The following is a 22575-nucleotide window of genomic DNA, read 5'->3' on the forward strand; positions in this document are numbered from 1 at the left end:
TCAGTGAGCAGTGTGCTTCCAGAGGATATTCAATGGAGATGCTCTGGCATCTTCGCTCTCCAACAGCTAGGCAGAATTGGCTTTCTTGGGCTCTGGACCTTCATTTCATCTTTGCTTTGCAGTCCCTTTAGCATAAATGCACCTGATGCACAATAGAAAATGGGGAAAATCCAAAATATACTTAGGTTTGGACAAAAGAAAGCAAACATCTCCCCCCTACGTCCTTCTCGCCCATCTCCTGGCTCATCTAGCACAAACATGGGGCTGTAAACATGTTGACTCTTGGGGCCTAATTCCCCATCGTGTGACACTGCTGCGGTGCTGCTGAATGTCCCAGTGCAGAGGGATTGTAATTACATCTCACCTTCCTGAGTGTTTCAGCTTGCTTGCCTCCTATTGCCTCCCCAGACCTGCCAGACTCGTTCGGCTGCTGCTACCAGACCTGCTTATTATTCTGCACACCCACCCACTGCCCTTTCATGTGCATTCATGTTTGTGCCTAAAAGCTGCAAAGGGACATTTTTGGGGTGGGGGCGGGGAGGAAGCTGATGAGGTTTTGGTGCTGCCCCCTGCTCTGGACTCTGGGGCCAGCAAGGATGTGTGCTCCATTTGGCATACAGTGATGGCAAACAGAGGCCTTGAGGGTGAGTCACGCTGTTACAAAACACGGAAAATTTAATGAGATGCTTCCTGAAACTTTAGTTCTGCTCCCACAAAGCCTGAGAGCGAGGGCAGACCAGACAAGAGCAAAAGAATGGGTTCAAGGCAGGATCCCTGAACCTACCCCCTTCTGCCTCCAGGTATAGACAGAAGCAACCTCTTTGGTTGAAGCTTTGTTCTGTCCAATGATGCTGGCTTCCAGGTGCCCTGATTCTGTATCCCCATACGTGGTAATGACACTGAAGAGGGTTCTTACAGAGGACGGACAATAATAGAACTGTTTGAGTTGGAAGGGACTTTTAAAGGCCATCTGGTCCAACCCCATGCAATGAACAGCGACGCCTACATCTCCACCAGGTGCTCAGAGCCCAGCCCCTTGACCCTGAGTATCTCCAGGGACAGGACACCCACTACCTCTCTGGGCAGCCTGGGGCAGTGCTTTGTGGCCCTACACATTGCAGTGAGTGTTGCCATTCAGACAGTGTCCCCAGACAGTGCAGCGTGATGTTTGCACCCAAATCCATAAATCCCAGAGCGATGCCTCCAACCACTGTCTGATTCAGCTGGGTTGGAAGCAACACTGTGATGTACAAGGAGCTTCTCAGTGCAGGTGAATAGCAGAGTGTAGTTGAGTCAGCCATCAGGACTGGTCGCAGTGGGTGGGTATGGGTGTCCCTGCAGCCAGCAGCAGCCTGAGCTGTCACCAAACTGTGCTATGGCACAGCACAGGGTCTCAGGAACTCAATCTCAGCCTCTCCCACAGGTGTGCCCGAAGCCAAAAATAGGGCCGAGTTGAAGAGGAGCACGTGCAGGGGCTGGTGTCCACGTGAGAGGTGGAAGATTTGCCTTCCTCCTCTGGCTGGCTCAGAAGCTGCAGATGGGTTCCTGAGGGAGTGCCCTCACCTTGGGCTGGTGGCAGTTCTGTGTCCCCCGCTCCAGGTGTGCCTGTTTGTATAAAACACCATCATCGCATGGACCACGTCACCCCCAGTCTGCTTTACCTGGCTGGCTCCAGCAGGTGGGATTTCTCCATCGCCACTCCCAGCTCCTTGCCCTGTGCTCCTGGACCAATACTTTTACCGCACAAAATTGGCTCCCTAACTTTCTATTTAGGTACAAACACACAAGGGGAGTGGGGGCTCGTGGAGGTTTCATCAGATTTCTGAGATGCTGGCATTGCAGCAAGCCTAAGCATGACCCAGTGAGACTCTTGGGACAGCAAATTCCAGAGGAGGAGAAACTGCACCAGAACAAAGGGAGTTTGTCTGAGAACAGGAGCACAAAGAAAAGTCCTCATTGTTTTAGCTGGAAGAGAGATATGAAACTGTTTCTAAAGTTAGGTGAAGCTCTGAGCCTCGCAGCCATCCCTTATTTGTGACCCAAATTACAACAAGTCCTGGGGCAGCACCTATCTTTACCAAAATGAATTATTTGCATCAGAAAAGCATCGTTTAAAAAAGAAAGCTCAGGCAGATGCTGCTCATCTGGTACACCTGAGCTCCTTTAGCTGTCCAGGGGAGTTGTCCCTGCCTTGCTGCCATGTGACTGAGCTCACAACCAGTGTGAGAATTGCAGAGGGGATATGGCAGAGAAAGATGTGGGCAGCTTTCCTGCAGCACTGTGCCAGCTCTGCTGGGCACCTTGCCTGCTCCCACTGAAACTGATCCTGACCTTAACAGAAAAGGGGAGCGTCCTCCTGGATGATTCAACAGTTCCAAAGAGTGCATTGAGAAATGGGCAGCTGACATCAGTAAATAAGCTTGCTTTCATTTTCGGGAGTGACTGCTATTCAAGATGGGGATCGGGTGGCTTGGTTATCCAATGGAGATAGGGCTCAGTCAAAAGTTTTGGTGAATGGTGAGAGTCCATAGCCATGGGCTGCCCTGGGGCACCTTCAGATCTGGAAACGTGATGGCATTTTCCAGCAGTAACAGTTAGGAGAGATTGGGATCTTTTCTGGATGCGGACTGATGAGAGCTCCAAATGGAGCATGGGCTCACCACGAGTACTGTCAGAAGCTCCTCAGCCACAGTTGGGGCAGTTCTATGGCCAGAACCAAGAGAGGGACCCTTTTCTGAGAGGGACCAATGCACCTCTTCCTGTACTGATTTGGGGAAGGTAAATGTGCTGTGTCTTTGATCTGCTGTTTTGCTTAATTTCATCTAGATAAATGCAGCTGTGGCCTGTAACTGTTTACCGGATGGTAACTACGGACAAGAACTTCACATCTGAATACAAACCTCAAGCAGCTGAGGAAAGGGATGCAATGACAAAGGTAGCTGTAATAGCAGGATAAAAGGAAAGCCTCTTCCCTTCCTGTGCTGTTACAACAAACAAGTGGATTTAGTCTTTTCCCCAGTGGGAACACAACATAACAATAACAGAAATCACCCCACAAATGGCAGCACTCCCAAGTTTCCATACCCTGTTAGTGCTGTTTGAAGCCCTTTTTGAGCACATGCTGTGACTCTCTCCAACCTTCTGGCATCTGCCCTTGCAGAGTGAGCCCAGCATATGTCCCCACACGTGTGCACGCTGGCACCAACACACTTGTAGCCCTGCAGGTCCTGCTTGGAACAGGAACCTGTTCCCCACTGCAAATTGTTCCACCTCACCCTGCTGGAAGGCTGCCCGCACACAGGCACAGTGCTTCCAAAAGATGGAGTTGTCCTGAAAGTCTAGCTTAAAGTTTTACTGATTGTAACAGAATAACTGGTTTTCACAGATGAGTAAGAGCAGATACTGGTGCTCCTTTTAATTGCTACCATCAAGCTTCGTTGTACTTTCGAGCTGAATGAGTGTAAGTATACACAGATGGGTGTGGGAACATGTCCCAGATTGCACCTACCACATTCTTCCTGTCTTCTTTGGAAGAGATACCGTCATCGTAGTAACCACCCTTCACCACCCCACAGGTTTGTGGCTGGGAGCTTAGAGACTCCCTTCCCACCTGCCGGGGTCAGCCAGTGTGTGGGCAGCTGGCATTGCCCCCATCCCATTCTTCTGGTCAGCGTGCATGCAGCAGCCTCCCAGCACCAAGCTTACCACTTTTGGCCAGAACTAAATTCATATGTAAGCATCTACTTGGAAAAAATAAATGTCTGACACTGAGGAGACCATAGCAACAAGGGATATGGGAAGGATGGGAGCACTGGGATCAGAGCCCAGGGGGATGCTCCCTTGCTCTGCTGGGTGCTGTTCCCAGTTTCCCCACTGCACCTTAGGTACATCCATCAGCAGCTGCATCTTCAGGTGTCATCATTCAGGTGTGGTCAGTCATTCTGAGAAGGAAATCACCATCAGAGATGCAGAGAAAAAACAGCCTTTCATAGGAAATCACCTCAACTGCTCTCGAGTAGAAAAGGCGCTGCCCTGAGAGGAACCTTTCTGGTTTCGGTTTGCTGCTCTGTAAGTTGTTTTGCAGATGAATTCCAAGGGGAGAGGAAGAGTGATTGTTCTGCTTTCATCAGCATTTCTTCTGAAATTCTTTCTGTTCTTCTGAAAAAGAGCGGAAAGTGAGAAGTTCTGGAATAATCTCCCATGGGAAGGCATCGATGCTGTAATCACCACTTCCAGCTCCTATTTGTCCAGATTTGAATCAAAACTGCCCATCAAAGTGGAAAAAGGACCACAGAGGCCTTTCTGTAAATGTCTTTATGGAACCACTTGTAATGCTCCGTTTGTAAATCTCCCCTCTGGCAGGAAGGGAGCAGTGCTTGCCCTGTGCTTCGTGTGGGATCTGCAGCTATTCTGTAAGGAATGCTGCACCGACTGAACTGGGGATGGGCTGCGGTCAGGACACATTCCTAGGAGCCACAAAGGGTTTGCTGATAGGGATCGCGGGTCATACAGCCCCTGGCTGGGCTCCAGGAGTGACCACACCATGGCCAGAGAAATGAGAGCCCCCAGCCTCCAAGTTGCCCAAGCCTGCTCTGAGCTGTGTTTTCAGTAAACTTCAAAGGACTGATCTTCTGCCCGTTTACCTTGTCACCAATAAACTTGTTGTAGCTCAGATGTTATTGAATACCTGGCACACAGAGGCACCTTCTCACCCCATTTATCCCTCCACACTTTATTTGCTCTCATATCCCTATAGATACCATTTCTTTACCATCAGTAGGAACAGCCAAGTTACCTCCAGAAAGGGAGTCCAGGTTCATGGTGTGTGCTCGGGGTTACTGAACATCACCAGTGCTGTTATTGGCCTCCAGTCATGCATGAGAAAACTAATTGAAGTGCAGACATTTGGTCTGTCCCACCCTTGATACATTACTTATTTTTCCAGCTCTGAGTTGTTTACACAGCACCTGACAAAGCTAAACTGAAGCAATAGATTGATGGTCTGGGGAATGCTGCTATTCGTATGGTACTGGAGGAATCAGGGTTAGCAGGGCACTGATGGGAATAGCTGCCAGTTCACATACAATGTGCCACTGCCCCCCTTCAGCACAGCACAGATTTCATTATCCAGGTGGATAATAGGAGGAAAGGGAGGGCTAACCTCTGGAAGCCAGAACACAGATAAGCGAGCTCGCCCGTGTTAAAAGGGGGTGAGCTGGCTTGGACCAGGTACTTTAGGAATCAGCTTGAATCTCCTCCAAACCCTGTGTTTTTGGGCCCAGGCAGACAAAGCAATGCAATCTTTCAAGTGTTCTTTGTGTTGACACACACTGCTAAGCTTTGTGCATGCCAAGATAAAAAGAGGCAGCCTCCACCAGTCCATTATTCAGTGCTAGACAGCTTGATTATGATGGAAACAAAAGACACTTTTGCAATATTGACATTGTGATCTGTGGTAACCAACAAGTCCTGAGAGGCCTGCCACATTTTGAACTGCTGTTATTGCTGTAATTAACGTTTTTAACTCAATCTGATACACCTTGCTTGTCTTCCTTGGGAAAGGGTTCACACAAAATGTGATTCTATCGCAGCAATTTTTGTCTGCTCCCAACTTGGGTCATGATGTCATCACATTTCAGAACTAGTTCTGGGGAAAGATTGTAAGGAAATTCCTATTAAAGCATGGTGGTGTGGAGATAAGAGCTGCTCTGTGTCAGGAATAATTCATGCCTTTAGCAGAATTAGGTGTGTACAAGGAAAGGCTTGTCATTTTTCTGCAGCCTTGGACCTTCTCTCCCCTAAAACACCAGACAGTGTTATTGTTTTGTTCCAGTTTATGAGAAATTCAGCAGAAAACCTGAAAGGTTTACTGACCTGCAGTTCTCACCAGTGCCACAAGCATGGTCCTCTTGTCTTTCTCCTGAGCTGAAGGTTAGAGCACCAGCACAGGTGACACTTAAACTAAAAGGGAAATTCAGCTTAGACATTTAAGCAGAAATTCTTTGCTCAGAGGGCGGTAAAGCCCTGGTGCAGTTGTTCAGAGAGCTGTGGGTGCCCCAGCCCTGGAGGTGCTCAAGGCCAGGTTAGCTGGGCCCAGGGCAGCCTGAGCTGGTGGGGGCAGCCAGCCCATGACAGGAGGTTGGGCAGGGTGGGATTTAAAGTCCCTTCCAGTGCAAGCCATGCTATGATTCTGTGAACTTGCTCCAGAGTTGGCATTTTCTCAGTCTGTGGGGCTCAAGAGCTGCAGCTCGGTGAGCTCAAGCGCAGCACAGGTGTGTGTAATAACTGATTTATTAACCTGGTAGGCAAATGAAGAGGACAATACTGTATCCCAGAACAAGACCGATTTGCAACACAGTAACTATTTGCTGTCTGTCTGTCTGGGCAATAGCTCACCCAAGAGCCAGTGTTCCTGCAGCAGAAGCTAGGGAGGCACTCAGTGCCCAGCTTGGGGGCTTGCAGGCTGTTCCCCTTTAAGGCAGCCCTGGTAGGCTCACTCCCAGCCCAGCTCCTGCTCTCCTGCCCCGTTATTTTTGCAAGGCTAACCCAGCCCAGCCCAGCCTGTTGTTGTTTTTCATGCTGATAGAACATACCGCAGCTCCGATGTGAGCAAACACGTTAGTATCAACAGAGCCTTTTCCCCAAGCTAAACATATTATGGCATCAGCAAATTACAGGGCACTGTAAATTAGACTCCCTCTTGTGCAGGCTCTTCTTGCCAGGCCAGGAGCACATCCCTCCCTGAAGAAAGTCAGCTCCTCTGCTCCTTGCATGGGGCCACATGCTCAGGCATAGTATAGTCCTGGTCCCATCACAGCATGCTGAGTGCATCCAGGGAGCTCTGCAGGGCATGGGATGTGTGTCTCCAGGCATTTGTGCAGGGAGATGTTTGAGCACAGGTGTTTCTTTGGGGGAGGACAACCTCTCCATCCCATGCATACACTGAAAGCTGCCTTTTTTCATGTTAGCTTGTGCCTACAACTAAATGCATGAAGGGAAGTATGGGAATCTCCACACTGTCCCCCAGTTTCTGAGCACCTGAAATGAGGAACCGCTCAGACAATTCCCCAGAGCACCTTCTGGGAAGTCCTTAAGCAGGTAAACAAGCAAGCAGGCTGCCTGGCAGACTTGTTATGGTGGATGTGATTTCACCAGGCCTTTTCCACAGAACTGAGAAGTGTGGAGAAATGCAATCACAGGTCTGAGGAAAAAAAAGAAAAAAAAAAAAGGAAAAAATAAGAACAAAAACAAAAGAATAATTAAAATGAACTGTTAAGCTCTTTTCTCTGGGAAAAAAACAACCGAAGCAGCCCACGCTCTCCCATCCCCCTCACTGGCAGTGAGCTCTCAGGAGCAACCTGAAGCTATGGACTCCCACACTGCCCCACAGCACCGCTCTGCACACACATCTCTATGCAACCAAAGTCAAGAAAAGCCTGCCCCAGAACACAGCACACACAGGTAAATGATTATTTACAGCTGTGGCACGGGAAGTGTTACACAAGCAGAGGGTGGAGCATGTTCCAGCACCCGTCCAGGGCTGTGGGCAGAGAAACCTATCAGGGCTGTGCTGTTTCTACTCCCCTAAGACTGACTTAAAGCTGTTTACCTTGTAATAAGAATGCTATTTCTTGCTTTTTTTCCTCTTGGCTGAAGTTGTTTTCACAGCCCCCCTGCTGCTGTGCTGCTGGGGAACTGATACGGGGCAGGCGGGAGCACAGGGCTGGGAGTGCAGCATCCCACCCTCCCACCTGCTGGACCTTCTGTGCCACTCGCAAATTAAAAATAACATTAAAAATAACAGCAGCTTTTGGGTAGCTGAGCCTCCTAGGAGGCAAGGAAGTGAGAAAGCTTGGAACCAGCTGTATTCCCCTCCCTGCCTCCTGTACTGTGATCTCAGCTTTTTCACCATGAAAAGCTGTCTGCAAACTCTAGGGCACAGAGAAAGGCTGGTTTTGTAGCTCTCAGTTCTGGGAGTCCTTACTGGGATTGCTAGAGCATGTTGTAAGCTGTGATGAGATTGTTTGTTCTCAGCCTGATGTGAAGGCACAGTCCTTTGTCAGAGCAGACATCCTCCACCTTCCTAGAACATGATGCCTAGAGGTGGTGGGTGCCCCATCCCTGCAGACACCCAATATCAGGGGAATGGGGCTCTGAGTACCTGAGGGAGCTGCAGGTGTCCCTGTTCATTGCAGAGAGTTGAATCAGATGGCCTTTAAATCCTTTCCATCTAAAATGATTGTGACTCCTGGACAAAAGCCCACAATGCACCTCCCAGAGTTGTGATGCTGTGGTGAAAGCACATCAGGTTAAGAAAGAACTTGTGCAATGTCCCATAATGTGACACACTGCCACAGCCCAGTCTGGCAGCCCTGGGCAAGGCAAAAATTGAAATAAAAACAACAAACCTTTATATGGGAAACTTTACATCAAAATTCAGGTCCCTGACACAAAACTGACTGATGAATCAGGCAGGAACAGAAGGCAGTTCTTGTGCCCAGGGCAAAGCCAACGGGCTGCCTGGTGCACAGACCCACAGAAGCACCCACGGGTTCTCATGGTCAGGGGCTCCTGGTGTCTTCAGCAAGTCACTGTAGGAACCACAGACCCTAAAAGCACCATGTCCCTGACGCAGCATGCTAGGAATCCAGGCAGGGCTTTTCTGGAAAAGCTGTAGGAGTTGGGATATATTCCAATCAAGCACATGAGGCTTAACAAAGGAGTGTTTTCCACTTTCTGCTCAGTGATGCTGATGCCATAGTGTGCAAGGCTTCTGCAGAGACTGCAGGCAGGGTGGAAAGCAATGGGCTGCAGAAGCTCTCAATCACAGGCTGGGCTGCTGTAAGCAGGGGAATAGCAATCAGGCAAACTGAGCAGCCTGTGGGGTAGCAGGAATGAGGAAATCCTTGCAAAACTTTTGGTACTGCAGTCAAATGGGAGTTTGAAAAAAAATATATCAGGTCAGACACCCAATTGGGTGAATGGCTGTTGTGAGCACATAACTGCAGCACCCTGAAAAATGAGCAACCCTGGCCCAGCTCTGTAAAGGGCAGCTGTATTCCCCCTGTATTCCAATCCACACCTGAGCAGAGTGGCTGAGAAAGGGAAGTCTACTTGAATGTGGTAGTATGGCTTACAGAAAGCTTAAAGCTACTTTTACCCCATTAAAAAAAACTTCTGAGTTTGTATGAGTATTTTGCAAACATTTCTTATCATCAACTATCACCAGCTCCACTGGTTATTTCTGGGCTCTCCATTGTCAGAGTTTTGAATGCTTTAATGCACTATATGTATTCTCAGAGCAGTACAGAAAACAAGAGCAATTTTTTTTTTAACATGAAATGTTTGTGTAAATCAGAAGCTGAATCTGATTAAGGCATTTGCACAGATGGTTTTCTTAAAATGAGTTACAGAAGCAAAAAAAAACAAGAGTCTGATGCTATTCCAAAAACATCCCGAGCAATTCTTTGAAATACTCAACCAGTGTAAACGAGCATGAAATCCCCACTGACAGCAGAATTCAGTATTCACAGCTACAGCACCACCTGAGTAATAAATACAAAGTGGAAGATGCCAAGCAGCAAAATTCCCATTGTCTCTACAAACACCATCATTTCAGTACAAGATGGCTACAGCAGCAGGATGTCAGAATCACATGTAAAGACTGAGACCCAATGGGAAATTCGCCCAACACATCACTCCTTTTCTGTGAATACAGCATAGATGTCTGAATGACTTCTGAAAAGGCAACTAAGCAGACCTCGTGGGACTTCAGCCCTCAGCTCATCTCCATCCTTGGCTAAGAGATACTGCCTCTTGTCACTACCCCTCACCTGGGATTGTGAGCCATATGGTGTTATGGTACCCCTCAAACTTCACCTTGGCTTTCCAGTCAGCTAGATAGCACCCCACAAACCTTATCTCCCAATGACAATTTGCCCATGAACCAAGAGAAATTGAGAGTATATCAAACAAACAAGCTGGCCTCTGACCATCTTATGCTGGTCTTCCACAGGTGCGAGTCTCCTGCAGTGCCCTATCTATGCCAACAGCTGAGACATCCCACTGCCTATCTGTAGGTGACATAATTTGTTTTCCACATTCTTATGCCCAGGCCCCTACTCCTGCACAGCAAATGTCAGAGCAGAACTTGCAAAGTCCTTAGAGAGCACAAAAACATGGGAAAAAAATAATCTCAATGGAAATCCTTGACTAATTGACAGGTTGGAATAAGAATGACCATAGATCCCAAACTATGCCAGGCAACCAGTCTGCTCCAGGCACTGCAAGCTCACTCAGCCACATGCCTGTCTGTTTTGCTCTGCCAGCTTTAAGCCTAATTAGCTCTATTCCTTTTGTTTGTATCACAAAAGCAAACAGCCCTTGCAGAGAGAAGGAACACAGTAGGCAGCTCCTTGAGTGCAGAAACAGGCTTTAAATGAAGTTTGCTTCTCATCACATCACTCGAAATAATGGAAAGGATGAACACAAGAGTAACAAAAAATGGAAATGTTTCCAAAACAGGCAGAAACAAGGGGGAAAAAGAAAATCTTGCACAGAAGACACATCTGCACATCTCCTTCCCCAGATAAACAGAGAGAATGCATCGCTGAAACACTGAACATCCCTCCTGGGAGCACCACTGCTCCACACCCTGTCCCTTCCCCATTCCTGCAGCTCCCACTCCCCTGCAGGGAGCTATCTGCCTTCTCCCTGCCCCTTCCTGCTCCACCCAGGGTGCAGTCTGCCTTGCCGAGGAGCAGACCTTCTGGTTCCGAGGCTGCAATTGTAGCAGATTATTGGGTGAGTTTGTGCCAGAGGCCGCAACTGCCTGACTCACTGCAGAAGATCTGTCCCCACCTATGTGCTCCATCTCAGCAGGCAGGCTCCCAAAAACACAAGTGCCACTCCTGTCTTCCATACACTCTGTCCAAGTACTGTTTAAAATGCAAGAAAAATGAAACAATGCAGATCGTCGTTCCTTACAAAAATCCATTTATTGAAATTGTTTAAACACTTTATACAAGTTCCCAATACAAGCATCTGCTCCCTGGCACAGGGTTAATGCAAATACAAAAGCACAGACCTCAGCAGCTCTAGCATGACCTGAGCTGCCACCCCTTAAGACAAGGTACAAGGTCTCGCAAGGTCCCACTGTGCACAGGGCAATTCCCCATCGAGAAGTAGGAGCCACGTGACCCAGCTCAAGTACAGGTCAACATCAGATCAAGCCTGAAGCAAATGCTTTGGTTTCTTTAGTAGCTTTGATTTATGTTGCAGAGTCAGGTCAAACAGAGGTACAAGGCTTATATGAAGCACTAAGGCCAAGGTTGCACACAGATCTCCCTGTCTACAAAAGAAACCCAGATACCTGATGCCTCTGAACACATTCACCATTATAAAGCCTGGTTGGAAGCAACCAGCTTCCATCCTTACATAAATCAAAGTTGAGCCTTGGAAGCTGATATCATCCTTTTAGGAACACCAGACTAATATCCAGCCAGCCTTACCAGTGTTGGTCAGGCACTGGTGACAGACCGGTTTTAGGGTAAGGGGTGGGAACCCATGAGCTGCATTTTCATATAGGACTTAATATGCAATGATGGCTTCATCTTTACAAAGCTGGGTTTCTTCCCTCTTCAGCAAGCTTGGATTGAAAGAAAATGCTATAACCCTCAGGTCAGTTTCCTTGGAATTTGCCTTCATATCATGACTGAAAGTATTTGCAAGAGTAAAGATAGGGTCAAATGACAGTACAAGAGGTATCCACGGGGAAACATCAGGGAGTGGCACTGCATTGTTTGGCTTAACATTTTTTAGCCACATAAGGCAAACAGATCAGTAACTTATAACTAAGCCCAAACTGGAATGACTCAAGGAAAAGAAGGCAACACTTGTTAAAAGGTGACCTGTAACAGACATGGGGATATAGCTTTGAGCTCAGCCAGGCTAAGAACATCAAGAAATAACCATCAACAACAGAGTCTAAGGAACAACACAACAGCCCCAGAGTCAACAGTGAGAACAGGGGATTGTTTCTGTCTACCTCTTCCCTGGCACCAGGGAGACCTGCAGCTGGTTGGGAGTTTGCTAGCTGTTGTAGCTGTATTACAGTCCTTGGCCAATACACAATCATCTTACCAGATCTTGTCAAAAGATGACACACAGTTAAGCCAGGCTGTCTTACACTACATCTTCTGTTGGCCAACAACACATGCATACAGTTACAGATTTCAGTTTAAGTCACAGCAATTTAATTGTATCAGACCCTTTGCACAGAAAGGAAGGTGCTGAAGATGACACCAGTAACAGTATAAAAACAGTTTAGATCTCTTCAAACATTCCTACCTGTAAAGTCACTTCCCCAAAATTATGTTTCCCCTTAAGCTATTGGTCTTCTCTTTGTATATAGTGTTTCTTTGATTTCTACACACACCACGCTGGGCTCTAACTTAATGGGATATGGGGACTGAATTGTTACCATCTATTTTTAATTAAAAAAAAACTTAAAAAAAAAAAAAAAAAAAGCACCAACATCCATCTAAAAACAGTATCATTTTCCCTTTTACTCCCAAATACTAAATTTAACCCAAGCTTGGAGGCTTCAATCTTTCCAGTGGCAATACCTACAAGCTTAGGCTAGCCTTCCTCCACGGGCTGGGAGAGAAAGGAGAAGTTATGTCCAGTAGCAAAGAGGATTATAAAAATATACACATTTCTGGGAGAAGAGGAAGGCAAAACCTAGAGTCTGAACTCTGCTCAGGACAGCGGCATTGTAGTGTCCTCTCCAAATGCTTTTACTACCAGTGCTGGTGGCTCCTCTTCATCATTTCATTATACGTAATCCTTCCCTGTGGAGGGTGCATTTTTGGGGTAGCCCCGACTGGGTGGGTAGGAGGTTTCACTTCGAGGGCAGGAACAGCAGAGGAAGGCTCCCCCCAGCAAGGCTAGAGAAGCAGCTGCCCAGCCAATGAAGAGGGCCGATCCAAATTCAAATCTGGGGAGAAACAAAGAAAAGACCAAGAATTGCAATTCCCTCCTGTGTTCTGTGCCACCACCACCCAAAACTAAACCAAACACCTGCCATGCTGTACTATAGCATTATATCAAATGGGTCAGTACCTGGTGTTAACGGGGGTGAAAGGGTCATAGAAGGCTCGAGCCACTCTGTTGCCGTACCATGATGTGGCCACCAGTGCTGCCAGACCTGCATATAGAGGGAACACAATGCCATGTTTACTGTTAAGTAACAAACAGTCAAACAATAAAAAAAAAAAAAAAAAAAAAAAGAAAGAAATCACAACAGAAGCACGCAGCAGAACCAGCACTTGGAACAACACCAATCTGTTATTAAATAACTGTAATGTTACTGACCTGCAATGATGAAGATCACCCCACCGAAGACAGCCATCCTCATCTTCTTCACCTGGTCGTCCTCCATGCACTTCATGCACTTCATGCCAGTCACAGCAACAAACACACCAACCAGGCCCAGGAGTATGGCGGCCACCATCAAGGCTCGTGTAGCCTGCAGGCTGCCTGCACGACATCAGGGCTTGTGTTACCACAAAGACAACTCAAGATATAAAACAAGAATACAGGAACTCAGATTCCCAGGGTTCAGTAATCGTCATGGAGCTGGCAGAGTCACCATCCCTAGATATTTTCAAGAAAAGGGTGGAGGTTGCACTGAGTGCCATGATTTAGCGGTACGCTGATGATGGGGGGGTGGGATGAACTGATTGTCTTAGGTTCTTTTCCAATCCTAACGATTCTAGGATTCACTTCGTGGTGTTACAGCGGACACAGCCAAGAGATTCTTGCTTTAAGCTCCGGGACTGTTATGCATGAGGATAAGACGACTCTCAGTCTCCTCTAACATGCAGGGGTAACACGGTATGCAGGAAATGACCTGGGAATTACCCTCAAACATCTTTTGTTCCCGGATCATTTGAATCTCAATGGGGAGGACATATCTGTTTATCAAAAGAAGTATTCAGATTTGGGCCCTACCTTGACAAAGCATTTAGCTGTGTTTTAATACGAATAGTACCATACATATGAATAGTCCCACAGCCGGCAGCAGGAGCCCTTTATTGCTCAACACCTCTAAGACCCATCTTTTGTACAAATACCTCCATGCTGATTTAGACTCTAATGGAAAAGTCCCAGAAGATTAAAATAAAAATCACTATTGCCACAGAAAGAGAAATTTCCCCGGAAAAGTGAACAACTTTTTGCCCTTAAGTATTTAACTTAGACTCAATACAGAATGTCTTAGGAACCTCTTTTGGTTTTGAGGAATTGTAGCAGAGGACGATGCCTCCCATTGGCAAAGATCACTGGGTTCTCAGCAGACAGATTTGATTTATTTCCTTACCCAGGATTTGCCTTTATGTTAACTCACCTGACGGCACACTAACCATAACACATTTACTACAGAACTCCGATTTTATGGATAATGAAAGAAAATCAATTTTAGAAATTAAGTCATTACTGATTAAAACTTTCAGGTGACAGAACAACGAAGAGCAAGCAGCAGTAGAATTAGCCTGAGCTTTTACTGCCTGGCAAACTGGGCTTGTTTGAACAGCACACCATTTCATATACAGTCCTGGAAGCAAACAGGGCTGGATAATCACAGGAGCAAGCTCCCAGGAGCACCGTGACTGTGACTAAGGCAGAGCTGTCCCTGACATGAGTTACTTAGCAGCAATGTGTGACACATTTTAGCTCTATAATCCATTCCCAGGTGTGCAGCACACACCAATGCATTCTATAGGTCTGTGATCACTGGCAGGGCATGATTTAAGCCTAAGAGGTACCACAGAGCACCTGCAAACCCTTCAGTCAGTACAGCGCATCCCCACAGCACTGTTACCATGCATTCATCGGAGCTGGTACACAACAAAAAGTCTCTGGGCTCAACCTGAAGTAGTTTGCACAGCCAGGAGTGCAGTCCTAGAGGGTTGCGGAACACACACTTATCCCCTGATGCTGGCTTTATTTACTGTGCTTTGCAAGAAAATTCTTCTGAGCCAAGCCAACAAGCTGCTGGCCTCTGGTTCTACTTTAAAACAAACAAGGACCAGTCTCCACACACAGTACAACCCTGCTGTTCTGGGAGTAGCTTACAAAACCTGTTAGAAACAATACAGTACAGTAATACATAGAGCAATAGGAAGTGACACACTTTCCTAAGAAACAGCTTTCTTAGGAAACATCCCGCCATGAGCTTGGCAAAGTGACATCTCACCTTCTCCAAAGGGGGAGGTGATACATCTCTGCACCACCCAGGCATGAGGCAAAACCCATCTGCTGCTTTGACTGCAGAAACCCAATTGCAAACTATTTATCACTTCAGCATAAAAATCACAACCGTATCTGAAGACATTCTTGAAGAAACTGCTCTCCAATCTCAGAGAATATACATTAGAAAGTAGCTCCTAGCTTATAATTATGCCATTATAAAGACTTCTGCTTATGGGTTGCCACCTGGAAAACTAATTCAGCTGCCATACATTTAGGGCAAAGCCTTACACAAAAGCTGCAGCTCTGGAGAGGCTGGATGGAGCCATTCACTCATACTTGATATGGGAAAGGACATTTCTGCAGCAGCACCAAATCATTCCAGCAAGTCTGCAGTAAGCTGGACTTAGTCTTACTGCAAAAAAAAAAAAACCAACCAAATCCAACTTTCAAACTTGTACAGTTTTTGTGAAGCTAAAAAAAACCCCTATGGAATGTTATCTGGGTGCATGCCATGCCAGCTTTGCAAAAGTAGCTGAACAAGAAAAGAAATCCACATGTTCCTCAAGGTAAGGAAACAGACTGCAAGAGTTCTTCTGGGGGGACTGCCTGCTTTCAGCAGCAGCCTGAATGCTCCTCACCCTCAGCACATTCCTCCCCCTGCTTTATCCACTGAGGGAGAGAAGTCATTTAGGAAACTTGGAGAACCAAAGAACAAAGCAGTGTGATATTGCAGCACTTTTTACCTTCCCACCACTTCTGCAGTGTGTGCAGTACATCACTGTGGTTAATGATAAAGCAAGCAATTAGTTATTATGTACTCGCTTGCAACGAAGTTAATGAAAGCTGCACATCCTGAGGATGAGAGCACTAGTTTAGTATTAGCTCTGCTGTTCGCGTGGGCCTTTCCAGGTGCTTTAAAAGTGATATCATTAAGCTGCATTATCTTAAGCTGCTAAACAGGACAGGTTAGCAACAGCACTCTACAACTTTCTAGCTGCATTATAATGGAGAGAAGCAGGATTTCCCCTGTGATCCAGGACCCTCAGAGTGGTGTGGCACCCAGAACTCCCACTCCACAGACCAGAAGCCCTTAGGACAGAGCAGCCCCACTCCGGGCTGGCCAGACACTATCAGCAGAGGTCAGATGGCCATGTTTTGTCAGTATCAACCACTGTTTACTCAGAAGCCAAGCCTTTTTATTACTAGTTAGCAACTGAGACCTGGCTCTGAAAACGTCCATGGCAAGAAAGCAGTAAGCACTGTCAAGATTCTTAAAACTACTGAGAAATGTTAAACATGAATCCTACACGCCACAGTAAGATATACAGCTCCTACCTGTTCCACCCACACACTGAAACCAACATTATTTACGTGCTGTCCAACGGCTTGGACTTACAATGGCATTTGGGCAAACTACTCAATACAGTTTTATCTGATGCGTAACTCACATTTTCCCCTTCTCACTACTATCACACAAATAATTGCTGCCAATTCCTTGGTTACAGAAGACAGAACTGGGGTCATTTTCCAATCATCACACTTCCTTATTTATTCTGTTTATATCACCTATGCTACACAACTACTGGGAGACTTTTTTGTAATGCAAAACTGCTGTTATGGCTCTGTGTGCAGATAGCTTTCTGACAGGATGCTCATTGAGTGCCCTTGTTTGCATACTTTGTATGGACTTCTTCCTTCCCAAGGGCATCCATGCAAAGTGATGGCAGAACAGGTGACAAGATGCTGCGCAGCTCCTCTAATCTCTGCAAGAGAAGCTCCTGAAGACTTACATACAGCCCTGTACTGCAAGCAGCATGTTACACCATCCACCTCAAAAGCAAGCCAAGCAGCATTCAGAGCCTTCCTACTGGGATTCCATTGAAACAGAATGCATTTCACTGAAAGAGCTGGGTTTGAAGTCCTGCAGCTGTGCCTCACCAGCACAGAAGCATCACTCCCTGGATGCAGGCAGTGAGGTGAAGATCTGAGCAAGTAGTGAGACCTTCAGAGGCAGCCCAAGACCTGCTACACTACAGCCACGCTGGTGGTGGACCCAAGATGCCTGCTGATGGCTTGAAGGCTTTCAAATCCATTGCAAACCCAGCATGCTCATTATCACCATGAGATGTTCCCATCTGGTCTCCTCCAAATCACAAATCCACACAGGAACCTGGGCAGAATGCAGACTCAGAGCCAGGCTTCCCTGTTGAATGGGAATGCTGACAAAGAGCAAGCAGAGGCCTTGTACTCTGCCTACTCCAAAGCAAATAAGGTTCAAGGTTCTTCTGCTGCCACTCAAACAGCAGGGGAAAGCTGACTCAAAGCAACCCAGTCCCACCATTTCCCGATCCTCGGTCAGGAGACCCAGGCAGCCTGTTTTCCCATAAACCTGGAAATTCTCTTACCAACAGATTTAGTAGCAGACTAACTCTAACTACTAAAGCTGCTTAGCAGAAGCAGCTTGTGGAGCAATAAAGCCACTGTGTTGCAACAGACTCCCATCCCCTCTACAGACACAACACAGCACCGAACAAGAACAGCCTCGGTGGCATTCCAAGTAACCTTCTACCTTGTCAAAGCACAGCACAAATGAGACTGCTTTATCACTCCATCACGATTTTTCATGAGGCAGGAACATGGATTGAGAAACACAGGAGCAAATTAACCCTTAACCCACATGAAAGCACACACTGGTAGGCTCTACTTGCTTACTCCAGATGAAAAGAGGTGACAAAGGATTAGGACATCCTTGTCCCTCCTGCTAACTGGAAGACCAGTCTGGCAGCCCCCCCCTTCCCACCACCAGCAGAGCAGCAGCAAGCTGGGGATTAACCTTTTTTTCTCCCCCCATCATCATTTTCCCCCTTCCCCAGCTCCTGGAACATGCTCAGCTAGAGTGGTAATGTGGGAGGGAAGATTTCACATTGCCATAGAGCTGTTTGACCCAGAGGGCATCCAAACCCTTGTTTATTTTCTGGGCTGCAGCACAAAGGCTCATTGCAGATCTACTAGGTTTGGTGATGAAGTCGCAGATGAGTCTCAGCTTGTCTCAAGCATGGAACATCTCCACGCAACTCATCACTTGGTTGATGGTGTATCTCCAGCTGGAACAGCCTAAGCACAACCCAGAACGACCTCTGCTTTGAGCAAGAGATCAATTTGTTAGGTCTGAGAGGTTCCACAGCTAAAGCCTAGGCATTCCTCAGCCTCCTGCCTGCTTCCATTCTCCTGAGACCTGGAGGAGCCCAAAGCTGACCTAGCTCCATGGACGATGCTGGAGGGCTACAAGAACAATGTGCAACAAAGCCTGTTTGCAAGGGTGGCTTTTTCTGCCTCTATATCTACATGTGGCCACGCTTTTCACCTCGGTTAGCAAAACACAGCCTTTCTATTGCCTGAATGGGAGCATGTCCCAGCCTGACATAAGCCCCTAGCTGAATGCAGTGCGGGAGGAGTGCCAGCATGGTGCACTCCAGCAGCATAGCCACATGGGAAGCTGAAGGCCCCTTAGTTGGCTAATGAAACATGGCAAGCTTGTGCCAACCCCATCTGACACCCAAACCAAGCACGGGTGTACATAGAGAAATGGGAAGAGCTCCCAAATAGCCACAAGCTTGCTGACAAAACTTCTCACCACTCCCACAAGAATGAATTACGGCAGGTGATGAGAGTCAATCCTTTCTATGTGGGCAAAGTAATTGCAGGATCAGAGCCTCTCCCATCGCTGCACGAGGCTCAGACACCTGGTTCTGAGCACATGCACGATGCCCTGGCAAGAAAGCAGAGCCAGAAGTTCCGCAGCCCACACTGCTGTATCTCCACCACATCAGTGAATACAGGAAGGGAGCTCTGCTGCACAGCTGCACCTGTACCAGGGTGAGGTTGCCAAACCGGGTAAGAGCTGGTCACATCTCCAGCCAAAACAGCGTAACAAATCACTGCTCAAAGAGCTCAAGGGGAGAACAGACAGGAAGACAGCAGAAGTCACAGTGTCCTTTCAGATGAGAGGTTCACCTGAGAAAGCTGGGGTGTCAAAAACAAAGAGCATTTAAAACCTTTGTTGACCTTCCTAAACAAGAAAGCATCCCCCCCCATGTTCCCATATTTCTTATGCTGCCTGGAAATCTTCAGGTCCCTGTAGAGCCAGGGCCTCTGTAAAGGGATAAAGGACAGCGTTAACGACTCAGGCTCAGCCTCTGGAACCTCACTCCCCCTCGAAGCCTCGGAAGAGCCTCCATTGTCCGCAGAACAAAGGTGGAGGGAGCAGCCGCTATTGAATGGGGCAGGTAGGGAGGTCCCGGGGCAGGTATGCAGACAGGGCTCGGGACTTGGTTCTGCAGGCAGTCTCATTTACAGCAAAAAGGGCTGCAGCCAAAGCCCCCAGGCAAGTTTTACCTTTCGCAACCGATTCAGGGGACAGCCGGAGATTGCTCATCCCCAACGGCATCTTCACCCCCCGCCCCGAGTAGCGACATAAAAGGCTTAAAGCTGAACTTACATCTGAGTATCACTGCACCCAGCCTGCACCGTGTGCTTAGCCCAGCCCTGATTACCCACAGCCCTGCACCTCGATGAGGCTGAATGGGTGCACCGCGTTCCCCAAGGGCGTAATTTGCACCTGTGGGGCCCACATTGCTGAGGGAACAGGAGACGCTGTTGGTGTTGGGTAGCAGTGAAGATGGGCAGCATCACGGAGTGACACGGCGGGGGGGAAGACGGGGCTGGCAGTATGTGAACTTGGGGGCACTCCCAATGCGCTCTCTGTGGTATTATGTGAAACGACACGTTCTTTTCTTTGGAAAAGAGAAAGCGACCAAGGTGGTAGTTAGTGTTACATTAATTAGGGAGGGAGAAGGATGAAGACGTTCCAGGATAAACTGATCCCATTGGGCTATGGGGGGGAGAGCGTCAGGAAATTATCGAGGAAGGATTATTTTTTAAAGCTCCTCTGGATGTTAGCATAAACTACAGTTCAAGAAACTGCCCCAGCACTCAATCCTCCGGAAACAGCCGAGATGGGAACAGCTCAGTGTGACAACCACTATCGAGCAGGGTGGGCTGCGTCCCTGCGCAGCCACCTCTGGACGGGACAAAGGACCTGGCATTACCTGGGCGGACTGCTTTGCCTAGAAGCCGCAAAGAGCGCTGCCTGGGCTAGGAGCCAGCTTACCTGCCAGCCCTGTGCCTAAAATCCCCGCAGCAGGAGCGGTGATTTTCCCAAGTAACATTTCCCAGAAAACAAAGTGATCCCGTCTAAACAGAGCAAAAAGAACAGAACGCAGAATAATCAGTGCTTGAAAAGCTGATTTCTGTAGTGTCTTAATTAACTTTGCTGTTTAACTAACTTTAGCCATAGCCCAACAAAAGCAGTCCCTGCCCGTTTCTACCGCCTCAGTCTCTCTCGCACTCACGGCACACGCGAGGGACCCGACATCCCCTCCCTCAGTGCTGCTCTGGGGACAGACAAGAGAGCGGGTCCCTAGCCCTGCCAGGTCCTGCCACACTGAGGACACGCACCTGAGCCCCGATGAGACGAACAACGAGGCAAAGGAAACTCAGCAGGACAGGGTCACCCTGAGCCCTACACCATCACCCCGCTCTACACCCTGTCCCACCACCGGGACAGGTAGTAGTAAGGCCGAGCAGCTTCAGTGAGATTGAGCCCTAACACTCCATAAGGCAGCAGCCTCAGCTTATTTACACCTAGCACTGTCGGCACGCCGTCAGCGATACGGAGAGAGCCCGACGGCACCGGCACACCTGCTCCCAGCCCTTCAGCCCGAGCCCCGACAAAACCGACCAGCGTACGATGGAAAAAACCCGATGGGACGGCCACCCCTGCTTCCATAGGCCCCAGCCGCCGCCCCCCAGAACGACCCCGACTTACTCTCCAGCTTGAGCAGCGAGTCGTACACCTTGCACTGGATCTGCCCCGTGCTCTGCATGGCGCACGACATCCACAGCCCCTCGTACAGAGCCTGGGCCGTTACGATGTTGTCCCCCGCGTACGATGCCATCTTCCACTGGGGCATGGCGGTGCTGATGATGATGCCCATCCAGCCGAGGAAGGCCAGCACGAAGCCCAGGAGCTGCAAGCCCCCGCTGGCCATGGCTGCGCTGGGCTGCTCCGCACCTGCGGAGGTTGATTGCGATGGAAGAACACAGGAGCGCAACCAACAGCGCACTGGCACCCGCGCAGCGCTGCGCGCAACTTTTAAAGCCGCGCAAAGTGCGCCCCCTGGCGGCAGTCGCCCCCAACCGCCCCGCCCAGCGGGGCTTTCCGCGCTGCTCCCACCCGGCGGGTGATGCTTCGCATCTCTGGGGCGCTCCGCCTGCGGCCATCGGGCGGGACCTGTGGGGGTGACACTGCGCCAGTCCCGTTCACGTTGCCCGGATCCATGTAAAACACCTCCCCTGCAGCCCCCCCAGCACCAGCGCTGCGGGGCGAGGGCACAAGGCATCTCCCACAGGGCACGCAGCAAGAGAACAAGAGAAGCAATGGAAAATACCGTTTTATTTCTGATTTTAAAGAGCTTTCAAATGCTGCCGGGACAAACGATCCAAAGTTTTGATTCCACCATTTCAATAAGGACCATTCTCTCTTAGATGAGAAATGTACCTTTCCGAACGCTTCAGTTAGCGCAGTGATTTTAAAAGGTGTATTGAGCCAAAGGGATTACAGACCAGGAAGAATTGTCCTCTTTGTCAAGCGTATATTTGTCTATTGACAATAGTTTCCCTTTCTCCTGCATGAACGTTTGAGTATTGACGGTTCCGGATTCGATGAGGGAACACTGTGTCCCTCCCAGGGCCGGGAATGGGGGGGGGGGGGGTGGAAGCATGGTGGAACTGGGTGGTGCTGCCCGACGGTCAGCATGGGTCTGCCGTAATTCCAGTTCTGAGATAAATAGGTGATAACTACCGATAAAGGCTCTGCTGGAGGTGGGGATGGGGCTGCATTGTTTTGACACCGTGGTTTTAGAGCGTTCTGATGACTGAGGGGATTTTGCTGGAGCTGCTTCCTGAGGTTGCACACAAACAAGCAAGCTCGTGATTACCTGACCGGTACTGCGCAACGCGGGGGGGGGGGGGGAGGGGGGCAAAGGGGAGAAAAGCAACTGCAACCCGACCACAGCCGACAGGGACAAAGCCGGGCTGCTTGGCTCCGAGCTCTGGCAGCTGCCCGGCTCACCGGTGTGATGAAATCATCCTTCTCACTCGGTAGCAAACCTACCCAGTCGTGGCGTTTTTCACTTCGAAAGCAATTAGGTACCTGTGAATCTGCAGCTGAAGGAATGGTGTTTTTCTGGGACTTTGGAGTCT

The 22575-nt window shown here is 48.6% G+C and overlaps 1 protein-coding gene across 1 annotated transcript; it reads right to left on the reverse strand.

Moving 5' to 3' along the window:
* Window positions 1-10978: 10978 nt before the first annotated feature.
* On the reverse strand, window positions 10979-21431 carry CLDN1 (claudin 1). Its single transcript, XM_042821015.1, has 4 exons — window positions 21140-21431; window positions 13375-13539; window positions 13123-13207; window positions 10979-12997 (listed from the first exon to the last, which is right to left on the reverse strand). Exons 1-4 carry the CDS (start codon window positions 21360-21362, stop codon window positions 12835-12837), a joined length of 636 nt encoding a protein of 211 aa, XP_042676949.1. The 5' UTR covers window positions 21363-21431; the 3' UTR covers window positions 10979-12834.
* Window positions 21432-22575: the final 1144 nt, after the last annotated feature.

Source organism: Centrocercus urophasianus, unplaced genomic scaffold (assembly GCF_019232065.1).
Source record: "Centrocercus urophasianus isolate 14NV4802_14NV808 unplaced genomic scaffold, USGS_Curo_1.0 seq_19, whole genome shotgun sequence".
NCBI classification, from domain to species: domain Eukaryota; kingdom Metazoa; phylum Chordata; class Aves; order Galliformes; family Phasianidae; genus Centrocercus; species Centrocercus urophasianus.

Coding starts and splice junctions, on each gene's coding strand:
- CLDN1 (XM_042821015.1), bottom strand. CDS start 21,362: ATGGCCAGCGGGGGCTTGCAGCTCCTGGGCTTCGTGCTGGCCTTCCTC. Junction 13,208..13,374: donor GGTGATCTTCATCATTGCAG/GTCAGTAACATT, acceptor CTCTATATGCAG/GTCTGGCAGCACTGGTGGCC. Junction 12,998..13,122: donor TTCACCCCCGTTAACACCAG/GTACTGACCCAT, acceptor GTTTCTCCCCAG/ATTTGAATTTGGATCGGCCC.